This window comes from Sceloporus occidentalis, unplaced genomic scaffold (genome assembly GCF_023333645.1).
Source record: "Sceloporus occidentalis isolate IW3139 unplaced genomic scaffold, rSceOcc1.0.p SCAF_12, whole genome shotgun sequence".
Classification (NCBI taxonomy): domain Eukaryota; kingdom Metazoa; phylum Chordata; class Lepidosauria; order Squamata; family Phrynosomatidae; genus Sceloporus; species Sceloporus occidentalis.
Window position 1 is genome coordinate 925,013 of NW_028316992.1, and position 19,571 is coordinate 944,583.

Below are 19,571 nucleotides of genomic sequence, written 5' to 3' on the forward strand. Positions count from 1 at the left end.
CTCACATTGCCTGTCAACTTATGGTGACATAATGAATTTCATAGGGTTTTCTTAGGGAAGGAATCCTTAGAGATGGTTTTGCCAGGTCCTTCCTCTGAAACACAGCCTATAGCATGTGGTATCCCTTGGTGGTCTCCCACCCAAGTATTAACAAGGGTTGACCTTGCGCTTAGCTTCCAAGATTAGACAGGATCTGATGTCTTTACTGTATTTATGCTATTCTTCCCTTAATTGAATTTAACTTCAGTGTCAAAGGTCTTAAGATTACAGTGTACTACAAAGTCCTAGTTCCCACAACAGCTGTCCTGTGACAGATGGGAAAGGGATACCAACTGGCATGATGCTCTGTGAATCAGTTGTTCTATGGAGTATGGTACCATCCCTGTGTCTACCTACTCCAGAATGGGTTGTTGGAGTCATAGGGTTTATTACAGCCTCATGCATTTTGTGGGTTTGGCTGATTCAGCAGAAATGACAACAGAGACTTCAGAAATGTGAGGTACATGAGGATGAATACAGTGCATGAAGGTGGAGAAATAAACGAAAGATCTCTGTTTCTCTTTAAGCCAAAAGAAATCGTTTTTGCAGGCCTTCAAACCTAGTTCATATTCTGAGAGATGATTTCCCCTGGTATTACATTGCTGCAGTGCCTCTGCTGTCAACTAAGTGGTGGTATTAGTAATGATTTTCCTATGTCTTACTCTCTTCTTTCCTTTATTTTATTTCCACCTGTGTTTCTGTCAGTGTATTTCCTTTGTTCGATTTGATATTTGTGGAGGAGCCATGCCCTGCATCCTTGAGCTCCCCTCCCACAGACACTGAGGACACATTGGTTATAGATGTGAAGATGAATATACCTATTAACTCAGAACAGAGAGGGAAAGTTGCAAGGTCAAATAGAGTAGCTCCTTAGCTCTCAAAGGTGAAAGCAGAGATCAGGTTTCACCCTAGAAATAAATGCTTTTTGTAATTAATTTTGAATTTGCCAGCATGTGGGAAGACTGTTTTTTGTCCTCCCAGGCAGTAAATCTCATTTATCAAATGTCAAGGAAGGAGAGTAGTTATGCAGCTTTATTTGACATAAAAGTTCACGCTGCATTTTCAATTAACAAGTGTCCTTTGGGATCCTAACATCATGCTGCAGACTACCATCATAATTGTTGTTGTTATATTGTACATATGTAGTTTCTACAATATCTTTACCAACTATAATGCTATCAAATATATTTAAATTTCTTTATATATAAAAAGCCACTCACCTGAATGAGATTTTTGTCAGACCAGTCTCTGAAGTTAGTGAGGTACCTTATTTGTAACTAGCTACTTTAATTTAGTATTTGATATGTATTAAAAAAGTATAAAGCAGTAGATAGTAAGAAGTGCTGAATAAATACATTCTCAACCAGACGCAATGCTGCAGGAAGTCAAAGAACTATAATTTTACTTGTTTCCCCATAGAACATCCATTTGGGATTTGGAAATAATATTCCTTGTGTCAGGAAATTCCCAGTGTTCATTTACTGAAAGCTAAAGAACAGTGAGCTTGCAATTCAGTCTGTTGTAGTCGGGTGATTACTTTACCACTGTTCTCATTGCTGTAGAACAGAAGTAGGGAATTCATTCCCTTTCAGATGTTTTAGGATTGCAGGCCCCATGTGTCCAAAGATAAGGGACGATGGATATCGCACTACCAACACCTTCCAGAACCTCACATTCCCAAACACTGAAACAGTGCTTCATGCTGGATGGATGGATAGATAGTGAAGGGTACCTTCCCAATATCTCTTTATTCAGAGCTTCCTTTTCAGATCATGTTCATTGCTTTTTGAGACATAGAACCAGAACAGATGGCTCTTTAAAGCTATGGTCTAGGCAGCTTCAGAATGTGGTGTTTATACACTGCACCCGGAAGTCGGGTGGCTGTCCAGACGTGAGTGGCTTCAAGATGCTCTGGAACGCGGCATTTACACACCTCACACTGCCAGAGCAGCATGAAGATGGCTTTGAGCTTCAGTAGGGCTGGGAAAGCTGGCTTTTTTCAGGCCCAAAAAGAAGTGGATCAAGGCAGATTGGGGCAGCAGTGTGTGCTTGCCACGGCCCCAATCCATCTTTGGCGGAGGTGGTTTCAAGCTTTCTCTTCTTGCTGGTCTGTTCCTGGTCTGAGTAGAGAATTCTCTTCTAAACATTAACACTATTGTCCTCACTTTGTATATGCAACACATTTGATGTATTCCGCCACATGGAATTGCCATCTAGAATCATTTAAGCTGTCTGCTAAGATGTTAAGGATCATTCGTTCTTTCAAGAGTGCGTAAGGACAGATGGAAACCTTATATAACATCAGCATAGCACAATTCAAGTGTGCAGAATGCCTCATGTATGTTATCTCAGGTGTCTTTTAAAACAGCTCTGTAAATAAAAGAATAGAGATAGAGAATTAAGGAGCCAAAGCTGGAAGAAAATGAGGTTTTCCAAAAGCCGACAAGTAGGCTTGTGGCTGCATTGAGATTTGGCTCACACATTTTGCAACTCTATTAGTAACCTTTTGGACTGCAACTCCCTAAATCCCTCATCGATTAGATCTGAGGAGCTATAATTCAGAAAGTTAGCTTTCCTAAGCTTGGTATGCTCTTTATGTATTTGCATCATAACTAGGGCAGAAATACATTCACTCTCCATTTCTACCATAGTCATTTGTTCTTATCAGATCTTCAGTGTATTCCATCATGAACAAAAGCAGAAATTTTAAAGGATGGTGCTAGGCAGAAATTAATATAGGAGGCATGGAGAAAATATTTTGAGGCATAACCCCTACCCCACCTCACCTCAGGGCTTACTAGTGTTTAATTCTTGCATTCCCAGTTACAACAGTGTTGAGAATCCTAGGTCTTATCTGCACTGTAGAAATAATGCAGCTTGACACTGCTTTAATTGTCATGGCTCGATGCTATGGAATTTTGAGATTTGTAGTTTGTTGTGGCACCAGAGCTCTCTAACTGAAGGCTAAATATCCCAGAAAACTTCAACAACAAATCAGTGGGAGAAGACTATGATTTTTCCTTTTTCCTCTCAGCACATAAATGCTCATGATTAAAAATGCATGTATTTGAAAAATGTACATAAAAGTATTTTAGTCAATGGGGAAAATGTGTAAAAGTGCATTTGTTGTTGTTGTTGTATGCCTTCATGTCATTTCCAACTTATGGCGACCCTAAATTGGCCCTTATCATTTGATTTTCCTGACAAGATTTGTTCAGAGGTTTGCCATTGCCTTCCCCTGAAGCTGAGAGCATGTGGCTTGCCCAATGTCACTCATTGGAGTTCATGATAGAGCTGGGAACCAAACCCTGGTCTCCAGATTTGTAGTCCAACACTCAAACCACTACGCCACACGTATGTGGAAAAAAATGCATGAAAATGTAAACAGGTAGGAAAGTGCATACCAAAATATGCTTCAGTTTCCATGGGGGAAGAATAAACAAAGTTCTGCATCGCAGGTCCCTTACAAATCATCAAAATAAGGGTGGAAAGAAAATAGAGGATGGGTTTAGAGAAACGCAGCTTCACTGAGACTGAGAGATTTTTACATTCCTGCTTCCTTCCTCAGTATGCCTCTGAGACAACTGAGTACTCTTCTTTGCACTGAGTCCCTTTGGAATAAGAGTTGGGAGGGGGCAGATCAAAAGTGTTATTATGCTCTTGTGATTCACTTCTCCCCCCCCCCCCCCCCCCAGTGTTACACTCTGCCAGCAAAGGGAAAGGAGTATTAGAGGCAATCACATTCTGCTTGGTAAGTGTAAATGAGGGATAGGATTTCCCTGTAAGTCAGAAATTCTTCATAATCCTTAAATTCCTTTGGGGAGAATAATGCAAACCATTGTGATTTTGGATGGGGAGGGCAGATGGGGGTCTCTAGGACAAGGTGATGGTTCTCCAGAAACAGATGCCAACTCAGAAGTTTGTAATTGGAGGCCTTTCTGGAAGAGGCTTAATTGATCAGGTTTTGTTACATTGCTAAAGAGCCATGTCTGAATGCACTCAAGTAATGAATGGCATATTGATAAGATTTTCAGAATAGTATTGTTTTTCTGGGCTTCCCTGACGGTTTCTATGGGGACAAAGACGCATTTCCCATTTGAGTGCTATTTGCTGCCCTCTGATTGCACTTCTGTGGTTTCATTCACCAGTAATGGGAAAGCATTCATAGGCAGAATAGCTTCCCCTTTTTAAAGAGCAGTGATTCAAGCTTGCTTCTTTCCCTCTTCTCTAAAGCATTAGACTAATGCAGGGCTCCAGCCGTGATCTGATAGATACATAATGCTGCCTTTCCAAGTGTCTGTTCCATCTCCAGCTTCTGAATGAAAATGATATACTGTAATTACATTGGCCTTGACAAAAAGCTTTGCACTGCATGGGAACTTTTACAAAGTAGATCTTATCTAGCTATGGAAGCCCATATTTATAAATTAATTTTAGTTCTGTGGTCACAGTTGGAAGAAAAACTGCAAGCAATGGATTATCTTTTTTTAAAAAAAAACTTGTCTTAAAATATGAGACTCAGGTTAAGGGAATCAAAATGTGTCTTTACAAATGTGATAGGTTAAGAGAATATGATATACCATATAATTGAAAGCAGAAAATGGAGAAGCTCTATTCATGTGGCAAAAACTAGAACAGATATAGTACAGATTGTGGTACAGATCATGAACTACTATCTATCTATCTATCTATCTATCTATCTATCTATCTATCCACACATCCATATACATATACAAAAATAAAGTAAAGCTGAAGAAGAAAGCAAAAAGTCATCATACCAAAATATGATCTGAACAATATCTCAGCGGAATTTACTGACAATATAAGAAATAACCAGAAGAACTATGGACAGAAGCCAAAGACATAATATAATGAAGAATGCAGGAAGACACTATTGGTGACGAAAAGGAAAGAGAAGAAACAATGAATAACAGACGAAACGCTTCAAGCAGTAAAGGTAAGAAAAGGAAGATAGAAACAGTACCAGAACCATGAATGCAACTGTACAATTGTGCTTGTACTAGTGTAGAATAATAAAGAGAACTACTATAACAGTCAATGCAGAGAAACAGAAAACAACAACAAAAAAGGAAAAATGGGAAACCTTTTCCACAAGAACTGGGAACTTAAAGGGAGTTCAGACCAAGGGCTAGGATGTTCTATGACAAGAAAAAAACATACTACAAGATTAAGAAAAAAAATGTTGGATGCAATATACAGAAGAGTTATATAAAAAAGATGAAAAAATGAATGACACATAGAACAACAAAACAACAACAACAACAAACATATTAAGATGAACCCCAAATTCTAAAAAGTTAGGTGGAAGCTGCAATAAGAGAAATTGGTGAAAATAAATCACCAGGAAAAGATTATATTCCATTTGAACTGCTACAATCCCTACAGACAGAATCAAATCTAGTGTTAACTGATGCATGTCAAGAATTATGGAAAACAAAATGGTGGCCAATAGACTGGAAACGATCATATACAGCCCCATCCACAAAGAAGGAGATACAAAAGATTGCAACTACAGGACAATAGCATAAAATTCCAAGAATATGGAGAAACAGAATAGTTCCCAGTTGGCAAAGCAGTCAGGCAAGACTGCAGTCTGTCACTCTATTTGTTCAACTTGTATGCAGAAAATATATTACGTGAAACAGGTCCAGATTCAGAAAAAGGAGGAGTGAAGATAGGAGGAAAGAACATCAACAATCTAAGATATGCAGATGACACCATATTACTAGCAGAAAACATTATAGACATGGAAAAATTACTATGGAAGGTCAAAAATGAAAGTGCAAAGTCAGGCTTACTGCTGAACATAAATACATAAATTCAACCTAGACAATGAGAAAATCAAAATAGTTAAAGAGTTCCTTGGATCAAAGATTGATCAGAATGGAGATGGCAGCCAAGAAATCAGAAGAAGACTAGGAATGGGAAGGGCAGCTGTGAAAGACCTAGACAGGATCCTATAAAGTAAAGATGTACAACTGAGCACTAAAGTCAGAAACGTCCAAGCCATTGTATTTCCCATTGCCATGTATGGTTGTGAGAGCTAAACAATGAAGAAAGAGGATAAGAAGAAAATGAAACTCATTTGACACATGGTGCTGGAAAAGAGTGCTGAGGATACTGAACAGACAAAACAACAAAGAAATGGGACCTTGAACAGATCAAACCTGAAATCTCCCTGGAAGCCAAGATGATCAAACTGAGGCAGGCTACATCATGAGAAGGCATGACACATTAGAAAAGACAATAATGCTGGGAAAAGTAGTAGAAAAAAGAAGACTGCATGCCAAGTGGATAGGCTCAATCAGGGAGGTCACCAGGGACGTAGCCAGGATTTTGGGAAGAGGGGGGTCCAGACTAAGTGCAACCATTATAATGGGGCTTGGGTGTGACAGCGCAGCAGCACACACCATTCATTGTATCTAACGGAAGGGGGGTCTGGTCCGGACCCCAAGAACCCCCCCACCCTTGGCTACGTCCCTGAGGTCATGGGCCTGAATTTCCAGGGCCTGAGCAGAGCAGTGGAAGGGCATGTCTCATCCACAGAGTCCCCATGAGTTGGGGTTGAATCAAGGGCAGTTAACAACAGCAATAACTACATTGTGATCCCAGTGGCCATCTGTTTGAAATAATAATTTGATGTTGGGAGGAGGTCTGGCACTACTCTTGACTATGGAAAATATTTGGCAGCATCTCAAAGAAAGTTGTCAGCAGCAGAGACTAGAAAACATACTTTTTAAAACTATAACTAGCAGAGTCACTGGGATTATGGAAGTTGTGGTTAAAGAAAATAAAACTTTCAAGTCATGGCACTCATCATTCCAACTTCAATAACTGCTATCTACACTTACTTGGATGTGTAGCAGAAATAGTATATTACCACCATTCTAATATTCTTTCTTCTGTTTAGAAAATGGAGCAATTATGAGGTATTCACTTTTTTGTCAAGTGCCACAAGCTGACCTCTGGTATAAACCAAAAACTTGGAGGATGAGATGGGCCTTCAATTGTACTAGGCTTTGAAGAAAAGACAAAGGGACCTCGGGGGTCTCATGGTTTCCTTCCTTCATCAGAGACTGAAAGAAAATGCCACCCTTTGCTGCTGTAATTTTTGAGATACCTAGTTAACCTAGATTATGAACATGGGCATATGTCTGCTATTCCTAATTCTGAGTTATAAAATGCTTTCTTTTACCACTCATGCGCCCAATGACAACCATTGACAATGCTAAATAATGTGGCAGTTTTTATTGGCATGCTACCTTCTGGAATCTCTTTGTCATCAATTTCTTAATTTTATAATGATTAAAATAATGCTGCCTTTCCATCTCCAGCTTCTGAATGAAAATGATATACATTGTATATGTGTGTGTGTGTAAAAGCTTCAGAAGCTCTGATCCTTGGTGTATTTGCTCTGGCCTAATCCATTCAGCAGGATGAAAACATGGGTGCTCCTTGTTTGGTTTATCCAGTCAGAGATTATGGTAGAGCAAGGAGATAAAGGCCAGCTGTTGTTTAACGGCCTAGTTTAAACAAAATCTGCTTTCCTCTGAATGCACAGCCTTGATTCTTTAGTGCAGAAAACAGTGGCTTGGGATTTTTGTTTTGGTAGGAATCAAATGCAGACAATTCTGGTGTTCCAGATATGGCCCAGAGAAATGTGACATGGGGACAGGCTTTCATTCAGTGAACTATCTGCACATTTGCCATCTTTCATCTTGGCAGTGAGGAGAAGAGCTGAGAAGAGATGTCTGATGTTGCTGTGTTAGATTTTTATGTAGAACAAAAACGAAGAATGCACAGGAAGTTCAGAAGCCTTTTGGAACCAAAGCTAGAACAAAAAACCTTCTGCTTTCTCAGACCTGTTGGATGCCTTTTCTCTGTTGGAACAGGTAGTCTGTGGTGGATCGCAATGGCACAGATAAATAAATGTTTAAGCAAAGAGGCAAGCACGAGAGAGCCATAAACTGCTGGTAGATTACACTTGGCATAAGGAAGTTTTAAAGGTTAACTCTATTTTTAAATGAAACTTGAAGCATTTTTTTTAAACTGCATTGATTACGATTTAGCAAGGTTAGGCCTGTTTTGTACTTGGCTGTGAGACCACCGACTGATACCAGCTGCTGTAGACTATATTTCAGAGGAAGGAACTGACAAAACAGCCTCACAATATTCATTTCCTAGGAAACTCTGTGAAATTCATGGGGTTGCCATAAGTTGACAGACAACTTGAAGGCACATGCATAGATGCATACCCACCATTTGGAAATACTATGTGCCTAGTTAGCTGGCTGCCTTCTCACTAGATCTGCGATTCAGTGTGTGATTGCAGCTGTGGCCTGGATTTCTGCAAACCTTCCACCTATTTTTGTGGAGAACAATGGAAATGGAACTCACACACTGTGTTAAGACTTACTCATAGTAAGGAACATAGGAACATGTGTGAATTCAGTGCCCTTTGTGTATACAGTACTTCCAGAGGATAATCATGAGCCTGTCCTCGGGGAGTGAAGCAATTAAGGGCAGCTTTTTCTTGATTTTTAAAAGCAAACAATTATTTCAGGAAGTCAGATTTTACAGCCATGGCATGGAGCTAAAAGTAGACCAGCAGACAGACATCCTATGTCAGTAGCAGCTTCCTAGGAGCTTCCCTGCCCTTCTCCACTGCCATTGCAGGGATGCAATTAAGACTTGATAATATGTTAACATAATATAAATTATTTTTCTCAAGTAAGCAAAAAGGTCATTAGGCTGAAGATAGGTGTATCTGTCCCTGATCTCCAGTGATGCCATTGATTCTGTGCAGTAGATTCCCTAGTTTCCTGTGCAGCCAATCCACACATTACACCCACAAACAAGGCTGTTGCACTAAGAGGAAGAAAAACACTGCCATTGCCCTATAATTCAGCTGGGAAACTGTCTTGCACTCCCATACACATTTTCCGGATATTATTTCTAGAAAGTGCTTAACAGCTGTTGTTGTTGCACTGTTTCTGTCACCTGCAGCAGGAAATAGCTGAGAGGGATTCATCCCTCCACTGTTGGTAAGTTAACATTTTCTCCACTGGTAGGGCTGGTTTTATTATACATTTCTTGCTGTTTAGAAAGGTAAGGGCTATTTCATACATTATGCAGCAACACTCTTGGGCACAATAGTTCATCAGGGAGGTTGAAGGTTGAATTCTCGGTAAGGTGGTAGGTGTTTTCTTGGCTTGTTCCATTTTGTACTACAGATGGGACCTATATTTGTATTATTATACCTCTCCGTTTTTTATTTTAATATTCCACCTAGAAGAGCAATCAGTGCCAAGGGTTCTAGGTTAGTTGTTACACTAAATTATTAGTTTTATATGTGAAAGGAATGTTATTGTATGACTGATCATTCAATTACAAGAATTCTGTCTGATGTCTGAAGTGATACTGTTGGCCTTCTGTATTCATGGATCCCTTATCCATGGATCAAACCATCCATGGCTTGAAAATATCTATTTTTAAAAAATTATATTGATTTTGCATTTTAAATAAGAAGCACTATTTTACTACATTGCTGTATTTAATGGGACATGATTATCCATGGATTTTGGTATTCATGGGTGTGCGTGTATGTCCTGAAACCAAATCCCAGCAGATACCAAAGGCCCATTGTACTAGATAACCATATTGGATAGAGTAAAGCCATAGAAAATGTTAGCTGGAAACAAGCTTGTCTGTGGGGATTAAGTTTTCAGTTGTTTCTACATTCACATTGTTAGCACACCCTGCATACCCCATGCTGGACTTGAGGTCTTCATATTTCATATCTGGAGCCAGCATGTTCTTCAGAGGTCACAATGCTCCTTCCTTCTCCCAGGTCATCTGCATTTTCTGTTTTCTCTTGCACCTTGAGACAAAAGATTTCCTTGCACCCATAGCAGTTAGTTGCCCTCTCTGTCTACCTCCTGTTGTGGTCCCAGTCAAAGTTCCCTGTCCATCCGTCCTGGGGGTATTCTGATCCAATCGCTATTTTTGTCACACTAAAAACCATCAACCAGTCCAGAATTTCATTATTGATTTCTGGGAAAGGACATCTAGCCTTTGTTACCTCACAAATAGCCCACCACTTCTTTATAGTCATCCCAGGCTGTTCTTTATGTATCTGACTGTTCTGCCCTCAGACCTCCCAGTCTGAGCCATTCCAGCTTTCCATGGTCTACTCTTTAGACAGGTAATTTTTATCCCCTCTGCAAACCACTTGAACTCTGCTATCTAGTTTCCATAATTCCATTTCTATGAGCTCTGAATGCTGTGTCTATGTGGATTGCTATTGCGTGTGTGTGATTGCACTCTGCATTTTTCTAAATAAAACACCTTTAATTGACTGCAAAGGTGGTATATACAAGCGCAAATGGACCTAAAGGTCACTCAGCCTCTTGCAAAAGCTAATATCCTCAGTTAAAGTAATGTTGTCATATTTTGTGGGGACCCTCCCCCCAGTGCCCCCATATTTCTTTGAGTAATAACATTCAAGAGTTCCCTTTTTTAAAAAAAATCTAAAAGTAAAATGGGCTTAGATTTGATAACATCAGCAGTATGCTAAACTACTAGGTCCTAAGAAAACTCAGGCACCATTCCCCATGAGTTTTCTCACATTTTTATAGTTAACTATCATAGACTATATTAGATCATTTCTATTATTTTATGACTGGCACTTGGAACCAAAAATAAATATATGTGAGAACTGGAGGTTATGTGATATCAAGTTGACACTGGACAGGTTTTAGGACATAGAGGACATTATTATAGTATGTCTCTTGTAAATACAAACTGAGGGGGGTATCAAAATGGCTTTTTAAATTGGGAGAGTGTTCACTTCCACCTTGTTAGGTAGGAGCCAGTTTCTGTGAATTATGAATTTATTATTTCCTTTTCCAAAGGTCTTTGCCAGAAGGACCTTCACATTTACTAGTAAATGTGTCGGAGTGTTTAAAAGGTTCAGTGTGTGGTTGGAGGCTTTACAGAAAAGGCTTCTGTGTAATAAAATAAAACTTTTTTTTCCCAGTACATAGAACTGAGCTCCTTTTTCTTTCAATTCTGTAATACTGACTGTGGCAACTAGATTTTTCTCGTCCGGCTGTTTACATACTGCTGGTAAAATATTGAGCTAGCACTCCGTTTTCTGTGAACACAACTGTGTGAATTAAACCCAGAGGGAAAATTCATTAATAAAAAAATCAGTACCAATAGACCTTCAAGTGAACTAAAGAGAACTTGTGGTAGATTCATAGTACATAACTTGTAGAATATAAGAGCAACCTAGTCATCACTAGTATTAACTTTAGAACGGAGATGTACATTCTAGACAGTTTCTTAGAGGCCAGGAAGACTAAAGCTTGTTATTGTTTGTTTGTTTGTTTATTCCTGTACTTACCTGTGACAAACATAACTCTGTTGTGTCAGCTGTTGTTTTGAGCATTTGAAACCTTGATTTGAGTTCTAGAAAATGGAAGAGCCTGACTACCTTAGAATTTCCAGGACCTTTTTTAGAACAATTCTGTACCTTTGTCTAATGGAAATTTTTCACTGAACACTTCATTGTAGAAAGGAAGTTATTCAAGGTTGTCAAGTTTGTGATTATTTACTCTCCAGTAACTCTGAGCTCTTCATTGCAGAGATTCAAATTAGGTCTCTTTCACCTCTCTCTCGCCACCATCCCATGAATTTGCCCATTTTCCTTGGGCCCTGTTCTGTGTACCATTGGACGACAGTATTGTGACTATAATAGGGAGGGCCTTCTCATTAATAATACCAAATTTTAGAGATTCCATCCTAAGGAAAGTGTCACTTCTATTCTTTTAACTATCATTCTTTTTTGGTAAAGCTTTGGTTGATGTTGTATGGGGTAACAGAGGGCTATCTCATTTTGCACTCTTTTTGGTTAATTTTTGTTTATCCATTTAGTTTTTGGGTAATTTCTATAATGCTGGTTGGCATCCTATTGGTGACATACACAGGTGTAAGTCCAACATACAGCTATGTATGGCTTTTAGGGTCATTCCTCATTCCTGAGGAAAGGATTCACCACTTCCCTTGTGCCATGTCCCTCTAACCACTTGATTCACTGTTCTTCTGAGGGGTGGCCAGGAAAGGCTGGAAGGAAGGCAGCTGAGAAGCAACCAGCTATGTTCCGGTATCCTCACACAACTCAGTGAAGGCACCCTCCAAGCCTTCCCTCTGGCGGATCTGTAGGATGTTGTCATTGGCCATTCAGCTGCTGGGCAGTTCTTGGTTATACCCTCCCCTCTCTGGCACTAAAAGGCCTTGTTGAGGAGGTAGTCCTGCAGGAAAGAGGTGAAACCTGCATGTGGGAAGAAGAGAGATGATTCAGAGTTCTGCCTGGTGGAACTTTACACTCCATCTCCACAATGCAGGAACTTGGCTGCCTTTTGTATACTATGAATCATAGAGTAAGAAGGGACCTCATGGGCCACCAGGTCTGACCCCCTGCACAGTGGAGGATTTCCAGCTAACGCATCCCTAGAAGCAGGGAGCTGTCCAGCCTCTTTTTGAAGATGTCCAGAGAAGGAGACCCGCCACCTTCCTATACAGTTGATTCTGTCACTGTAAAGTTATATCAGGGAGAACTCTGTGCAGGTCTTTTAAATGTTTTGAATGAGAAAATGCCACTTGTGTAAGTTTCTAAATAAATTTCTTAAGGTAGAATTCAGAGTAAATTTGAGAAATAATGTGGCTCTAATGAGGTAATGGAGAAACCCTCACTTCCAACTTGGGAGAATGATGGTGGGGAAGTGTGGTCTGGGTTGTTTTATGGTTTATTTATGGATTTCAGTGGTATCTTTTTGGTATTTTTAAAAAATAAAATCTTGCATTTCAGAATTACTTTGCTTTTTATATCTGTTTTGATATTAAATCTGCAAATCTGCATGCATGTAACAAAAATACTATGATGATTAGGGGGATGCAATTTTGATTGGTATTGGTAGTCTAGTTCCACTTCTAAAGCACATGTTAGTGGAGGAACAGACAAAGTGTGGCCTCTTATGTTAGGCTTTGTGTCAGGGGCGCTTGGAAGAAGTGAGGCTTTAGCCCATCCCTACCTTTGTGCTTCCCTACCTCTCTATATGTTTGTTTGCCTAACCCATTTCTGGCTTTCAGCAAATAAACCCTCTTACACTTGAGAAAGGAATGATGCCACTTTCCACTGTCTTTTCACGTATATACTATGAACACACACACACACACACACACACACACACACACACACACAGAATTAGCATGATGTAGCGATTTTAGTGTTGGACTGTGACTCAGGAGAGCAGGGTTCAAATTCCTGCTTGGTCATGGTAACCTACTGGGTGAATTGAAGAAAGTCACACTCTCTCAGCCTCTGAGAAAGGCAATGGCAAACCCCCTCTGAGGAAACTTGCCAAGAAAAACCTGTGATAGGTTCACCTTAAGGTTGCCCGAAATTGGAAACACCTTGAAGGCACACAACAATAAATACACACACATATATCATTTTAACACTAACAGTCTAGTTTACAATCAAAATCAACATGATATACCTTCAGAAAATACTTTCAGATTTTTTTTAAAAAAAAGAGAGAGAGAGAAGGAAGGAGGGAGGAAAACATAACTAAAACACAATAGGGTTCTCATCCCCCCCATCTTAAATTTAGTGAAAAGAAAAATACAAAAGAAATATATTACTCTGCAGTTACAGGTCTATCTAAATACTCCTACTAGAATTACTAATAACTATAACCATAATTAGATTAGATATCATTAGATTTCTTATTGGTCAAAGTCTATAAACAGTTTCCAGTCTTTCAGAAAATCTTCAGTTCCTTTATACTTTAGAATCCTTGTTAATCTGGCAATTTAGGCCAGCTCAGCAACCTTAACCACACACACCATTATCAAACAGAAGAACAGAATGAGTATATATGTCACAAGCCACATCTCCATCATTGGCACTTTGGTCCATTTCCAAGCTTGACTAAATAGTCTTGTTGCTGTTGTCATGTATCGAAGGAGCAATCCATATTTATTATCTAGTTATTTTATCCATAATTCCCAGCAAAAACATTTCTAGTAACATTACAAAATCTAGCTTTTTTATTAACAAATAATTCTTAGACCAGTAACTTTTCACCTTCTTATAGGTCCATCACATATGTAATATACACTGTCCTTTCAAAGTATCAAATTTTCTTGACAACCCAAAAGCAAGGTAAATTGAGCATTTTCTTTCTGCACCTTGGGATATGGTTTCATAGGTTGTGGAAAGACAGCTACTTCTCAGTGCTGAATATAGTTTGAAAGAGGAAATGCGGCTTGTGACACATATACACATTCTGTTTGATAATGTGTGTGTGTGTGTGTGTGTGTGTGTGTGTGTGTGTTCAAAATTATGAATTCCATCTGACCAAAAGAAACATAAACTGTGGGAAAAAAGCCTCACTTGAATGTTTTTTGTCCCTGGAGCCTTATTTGAAGATGCACATTCTGTATGTCCATGTATACTCTCTCTCTCTCTCTGAAGGCTTAAAAAGTTAAAAAAAAAAAGATTTCCTTGTAGTAAACATGTTAGCATTTCCTTGATTTTTACCAGGAAAAAAAATTCTATGAGTGCTTATTGATGAGTCTAATAGTGGTCTCTTTCTTTTTACTTTACAGGACTAGAGTAAAATTAGAGAGCCTTGAAGATGCTTACATTTTGCGAGGAAATGATGACTCCCTTTCTGATAAGCATGGGTGCCCAGCATACGTGAGCCCGGAGATCTTGAACACAAATGGCAGCTACTCTGGCAAGGCAGCAGATGTATGGAGTCTAGGAGTCATGCTTTACACGATGCTAGTTGGGCGCTACCCTTTCCATGACATTGAGCCTAGTTCTCTCTTCAGCAAGATCCGCCGTGGGCAGTTCAGCATTCCAGAGACTTTGTCCCCAAAGGCAAAATGCCTCATACGTAGCATCCTGCGCCGGGAGCCCTCAGAAAGGCTGACTTCGCAGGAAATTCTGGACCATCCTTGGTTTTCCACAGATTTTAATGTGTCTAATACAGGATATGGTGCTAAGGAAGTAACGGATCAGCTGGTGCCTGATGTCAATATGGAGGAAGAGGAGGACCCTTTCTTTAACTGAGCATTAGGACTAGTGTTTGAGTGGTGCGTGGTCCAGAAAAGAACACTGAAGGGAGTTCTTTCTGATCATGCAGAAGTATAGTTGTGTCTCAGCCTGGCTTGATAGCAAAGAGACAACTTGAAGGGGTGGTTTTTGGGTTTTCTTTCAGATTTTGCTCTTTGTTTCAATTTTTGGTTCGAGGAAGAATGAGCTAACACGACAAATGTAGCATGAGGATGTTTAGATGGGACGAATCCTTGCTATCAAGTTAGATTGACATGGAAAAAGAAAGAGGAGGTGGCAGCATGGAGCAACTGTAGCTTCTCATCTTTATGGAGCCAAGGACACTAAACCTTCAAGTTCCAGTGCAGCCACTAATCCACTCTCAGTTCTGTTTCATTCAGACACTTAAACGTTCCCAGTGAATAGAGACTTTTGCCTCAACTTACATCTTGGCATCGCACTGTTAGATATATTTAACTTCAGCCATTATTCAGGGAAGGTACAAATAGCTATCATGTTGTTATATTAATTTTTGTTTCCTGTTTCTAAAATCTGATGTTTAGTAGTTGCAGTGGGATTGATCTTCAGGAGGGCGGGTGGGAAGAGCACAAAGGTAGACATGAGAAGTTGGGTGCTAAGCAGAAACTTTTAGTTCATGTCTCTGAGGGGCTTGTTTTGAATTCAGTTCTCCAAAAGAAAGAACTTTAATTTTTGGCAGGAGAAAATATTTGAAATGTTCTGTTCCCTTAAGGAGGGAAGGGAGTAGCACTTCACAAGTTGGGTAGTATATAATTGTGCCTCCCCTGCTGATGGAAGGACAGTTACTTTTGAGTTGTATACAATTATGTCCTCTCTGCTGATGGAAGGCTTCTGTGTGCAAACACAAGAGGCTGAGATGGTGGCTGGAGATTCCTTCTCCAGTTTCCTCCAGTCTGCAGAAGATGGATGACCCTTTGGAACAGTATAGGAGGTGAGTGGCATGAGGAGTTTCAGATAAAAGTGAGAATTTGTGAGTCCCTCCGTTTGTTCAGCAGAAGCCCCTGCTAAAACAGAGAGTCCTCCATTAGCAGAAGAGGACACAGTTGGATACAGCTCATTCTGGGAGAGTTTGGGGTTTTGGTCAAATGGCTTTGTTGCAGGAAGCAATTGCAGGTCAACCTTCCAAGCATGTTTTCAGAGAAAATAATAACTCTCCATTTAAAAAAAGAAGACCAAAAACAGGAGATTTGAAATACTGGCTTCCACATTACCATGCAGCACATAAAATTTGACCATATTAGTGGATGGCAGTAGGAGGGCATCATTTAAAGAGAGAGAGAATTAAAACTTAATTGTGGAAACAACTATTCCTCAGACTACCTTGAACATGAGCAGACAGGTTCTTTACTGAAGGAAAAAGAAAAGAAAGCTAGAAAGAAAGATACTTTCCCTTTCTCCCTCTTATTTTATGAAAAGGCAGTGGCTTGGGTTTTCTTGCTTTTGTTTTTGATTTACGAAAAGAATGATGCTAGTTTTCGTCTCATTGACATTTTAATAAGCTGAACATTACTAGGACACAGATCTGTCTCCTAAAAAGTACACAGTAATATGCACCTTTCGTATTGTCAAGACTTTATTTATTGATGAAGCTGTCACAGTTGTGATGAATTAAGCCAGTACTTCAATTACGGGTTGACTTGGGGTGACATGTTACATGCTGTAGTTGACACGCTTTCCTTTTTCTCTTCAGGTATTCCTTGTCCCTGAATGACATATTTTTTAATTTTAATTTTTAGTCCCATTCTCCCCCTTCCCTTAGAGAGCTTTTGTTTTGATTTAGACTGGCAAAATGGATTTTTTTATTACTGCTTTTTATATTGCTGTATGATATGGGGGGAGGGGACAAAAATACAAAACAAACATATCTCTTGGCATAAATATTTGTGTTTTCCAGTACCTCAGTTGTTCTGATGTTACTGCCTGTATGCGTTTTTGTGAAGTGGTCATGTTTTTTGGATAGGTACATGTGGACTCTGTAGTATGTAAATGTTACTTGAATTTTGTGCTTAATTATAGTATGTGGCATGTGCGTACAGCTACTTGGCATTTGACGTATGGATGCTATTTTGCCTGCCCTGCAGGAAGGTTTGATCCCACTCTCAAGCTGATGGTCCATAGTTCCTTATCAAGAGACAAAGCTGCAGGTGACCTGCCTTGGTTCTATTTTGGTATCTAAGAAAAATATAAAGGAGTAAAGTTTTTACACTCTGAAGATGGTGCTGTGTTGAGGGACTTCTTTTTTTAAAAAACGTTTATTTTATAAACTTGTAGGAAGAAAGATTGGTGATGTGCATGGTGGGATTTTACTGCCTCTGGTGCTTTGTCTTGTATTTGGTTTAATGTTTTTGTCCTAATCTCTTCAATAAACAAAATTGTGCATATTTAACTAAATTTGATTTGTGAAGACTTTTTTGCCCCCTCCCCAATTCATTCCCAGTATATGGGGTAACACTTCCTGTTGCTTTTTTACAGTATAAAAATGTTAACTTGAAAGTTCTGGTGAATGAGTCAGTTCCTAGTTGGCATGCTTAGAACTGCAGTTTTGAGGCATCATCATGAGCTCTCCCTTCAGTGGAAAAGGGAGCCAGAGCCAAGGATTGTAGCTCATTGGCTTAGAACATGGCTTTGTATTCATAAGGTCCTGAGTTCAAACTCCAGCATATCTCAATAGAGCTAGAGTAGAAACCTTCCTAAAATACTGGATGTAGTCTTGACAATATTGGGCTGAATGAAACAGTGGCATATTTCTGTGGGGTCTCTATCTATCTATCCATCCATCCATCCATCCATCTATCTATTTTGGAACTATGCCTTGGGACTGCATCGTTAAATACATGTTTAATTTCTCTCATTGGCATTAGTGTGTTTTAAAATTATTTAACTGTGATTGGATTGTGTATTTAATAATAACCCTCAATCTCTATGCCACAATATTAAAGTTACTGAAGGTCTGAAAACTATGCTTTAAGCTTATGAGGAGTGGCTTAGGGAGCTGTGTATGTTTAACCTGAAGAAGAGAAGGTTAAGGGGTGGTGTGATAGCCATGTTTAAATATTTAAGGGGATGTCATATGGAAGAAGACGCAACCTTGTTTTATGTTTCTACAGAGACTAAGACAGAGCAATGGATTCAAACTACAGGAAAAGAGTTTCCACCTAAACATTAGGAGAGAATTCCTCACATTAAGAGCTATTTGACAGTGGAACACACTCCTTAGAAGGTTTTCAAAGAGAGGCTGGATGGCCATCTGTCAGGGGTGCTTTGATTGTGTATTCCTTCATGGGGATTGGACTGATGATCCTTGTGGTCTCTTCCAGCTCTGTGATTCTACAAATTTACATCCTTTTTTTTTTGTCAGAGGATAAACGAAGATACCTTACATGTTGCATAAAAATAGAAAGAAAAAAAAGAAGGCCAGTAACAAAGTATGCATTTTTGATCTGAAAAAGATCCCAGCTTCAATCTTCTCCATCTTTAGACGAAGCTGAGAAGTCTTCTATCTGAAACCCAACAGTATCACTACCCATTAGTGGAGACATTACTGAGCTAGATGGACTGAGCTATTAAGCATGTCCTAAATAATTATTTACAGCAAAGTATATTAGTCCAAATTAAAGGTGTTAGATTTTAAATTGCTTCAGAATATTTAAGCTCTGTTAGTTTAAATGCCAGTTTTAACCCTCCTTCCCAAATTTAATCCATCAGCCAGAGATTCAGGATCTGTGAGATACAAATATTTTGGTATCAGATTTTGTTGGTGAATGTAAAATTTTGACTATTGGAGTGGTGAAGAGGCTGCTCATGAGAACTATTGTACCTAATACCTGCCCATCTTCAGTTAGCACCATCGCTTTAAAAGGTGTAAGAACATGCTTCTTGGAAGTGCATACTGTGCAAATTTAGAACATGAGGTGGCTTTTTGGCTCAACTGTTCCTGTTTTCTTACAGTTTCATGTTGTTCCTCAGAAAGGCAGCATGAAAAGACTTTGTTAATGTATAAACTTGGAGAGATGTTAGTTTTAAATGCAGCCAGAGTTTAAATGAATTAAAACATTTTCCAAATATACTCCTACCAGAAATGTGCTTTATTTTCAGAATGAGACTGTGATTTTGAAATAAATAAATAAAACTAAAACACAGCTTCAGTGAGATGATTTGAATCTTCCCCACCCCAGCTTCCCAAATTCCTCTTACTTCAGTCCACCTCTTTCTTTGCAGCCTGTGTGAGCAGCTTCTGTTCTGTTTGGGTGGAAATAGTTAGAACCGTGCATGTTTCCTTTGCACTGCCAATAATTATATAAAAACGTGGCTGACTAATGGTTGCTCATTTGCAGTGAATTATATT

At 39.2% G+C, this 19,571-nt stretch overlaps 1 protein-coding gene across 1 annotated transcript in view; it reads left to right on the plus strand.

Moving 5' to 3' along the window:
- Positions 1 to 19,319, plus strand: part of LOC149305194 (tribbles homolog 2-like) — a 36,200-nt gene extending 16,881 nt beyond the window's left edge. Inside the window, exon 3 of the mRNA XM_089478076.1 lies at positions 14,737 to 19,319. Within this exon, the coding sequence (XP_089334202.1) occupies positions 14,737 to 15,205 (469 nt within the window). The 3' untranslated portion in view covers positions 15,206 to 19,319. The remainder of the gene's footprint in view (positions 1 to 14,736) is intronic.
- The last annotated feature ends 252 nt before the right edge of the window (positions 19,320 to 19,571 follow it).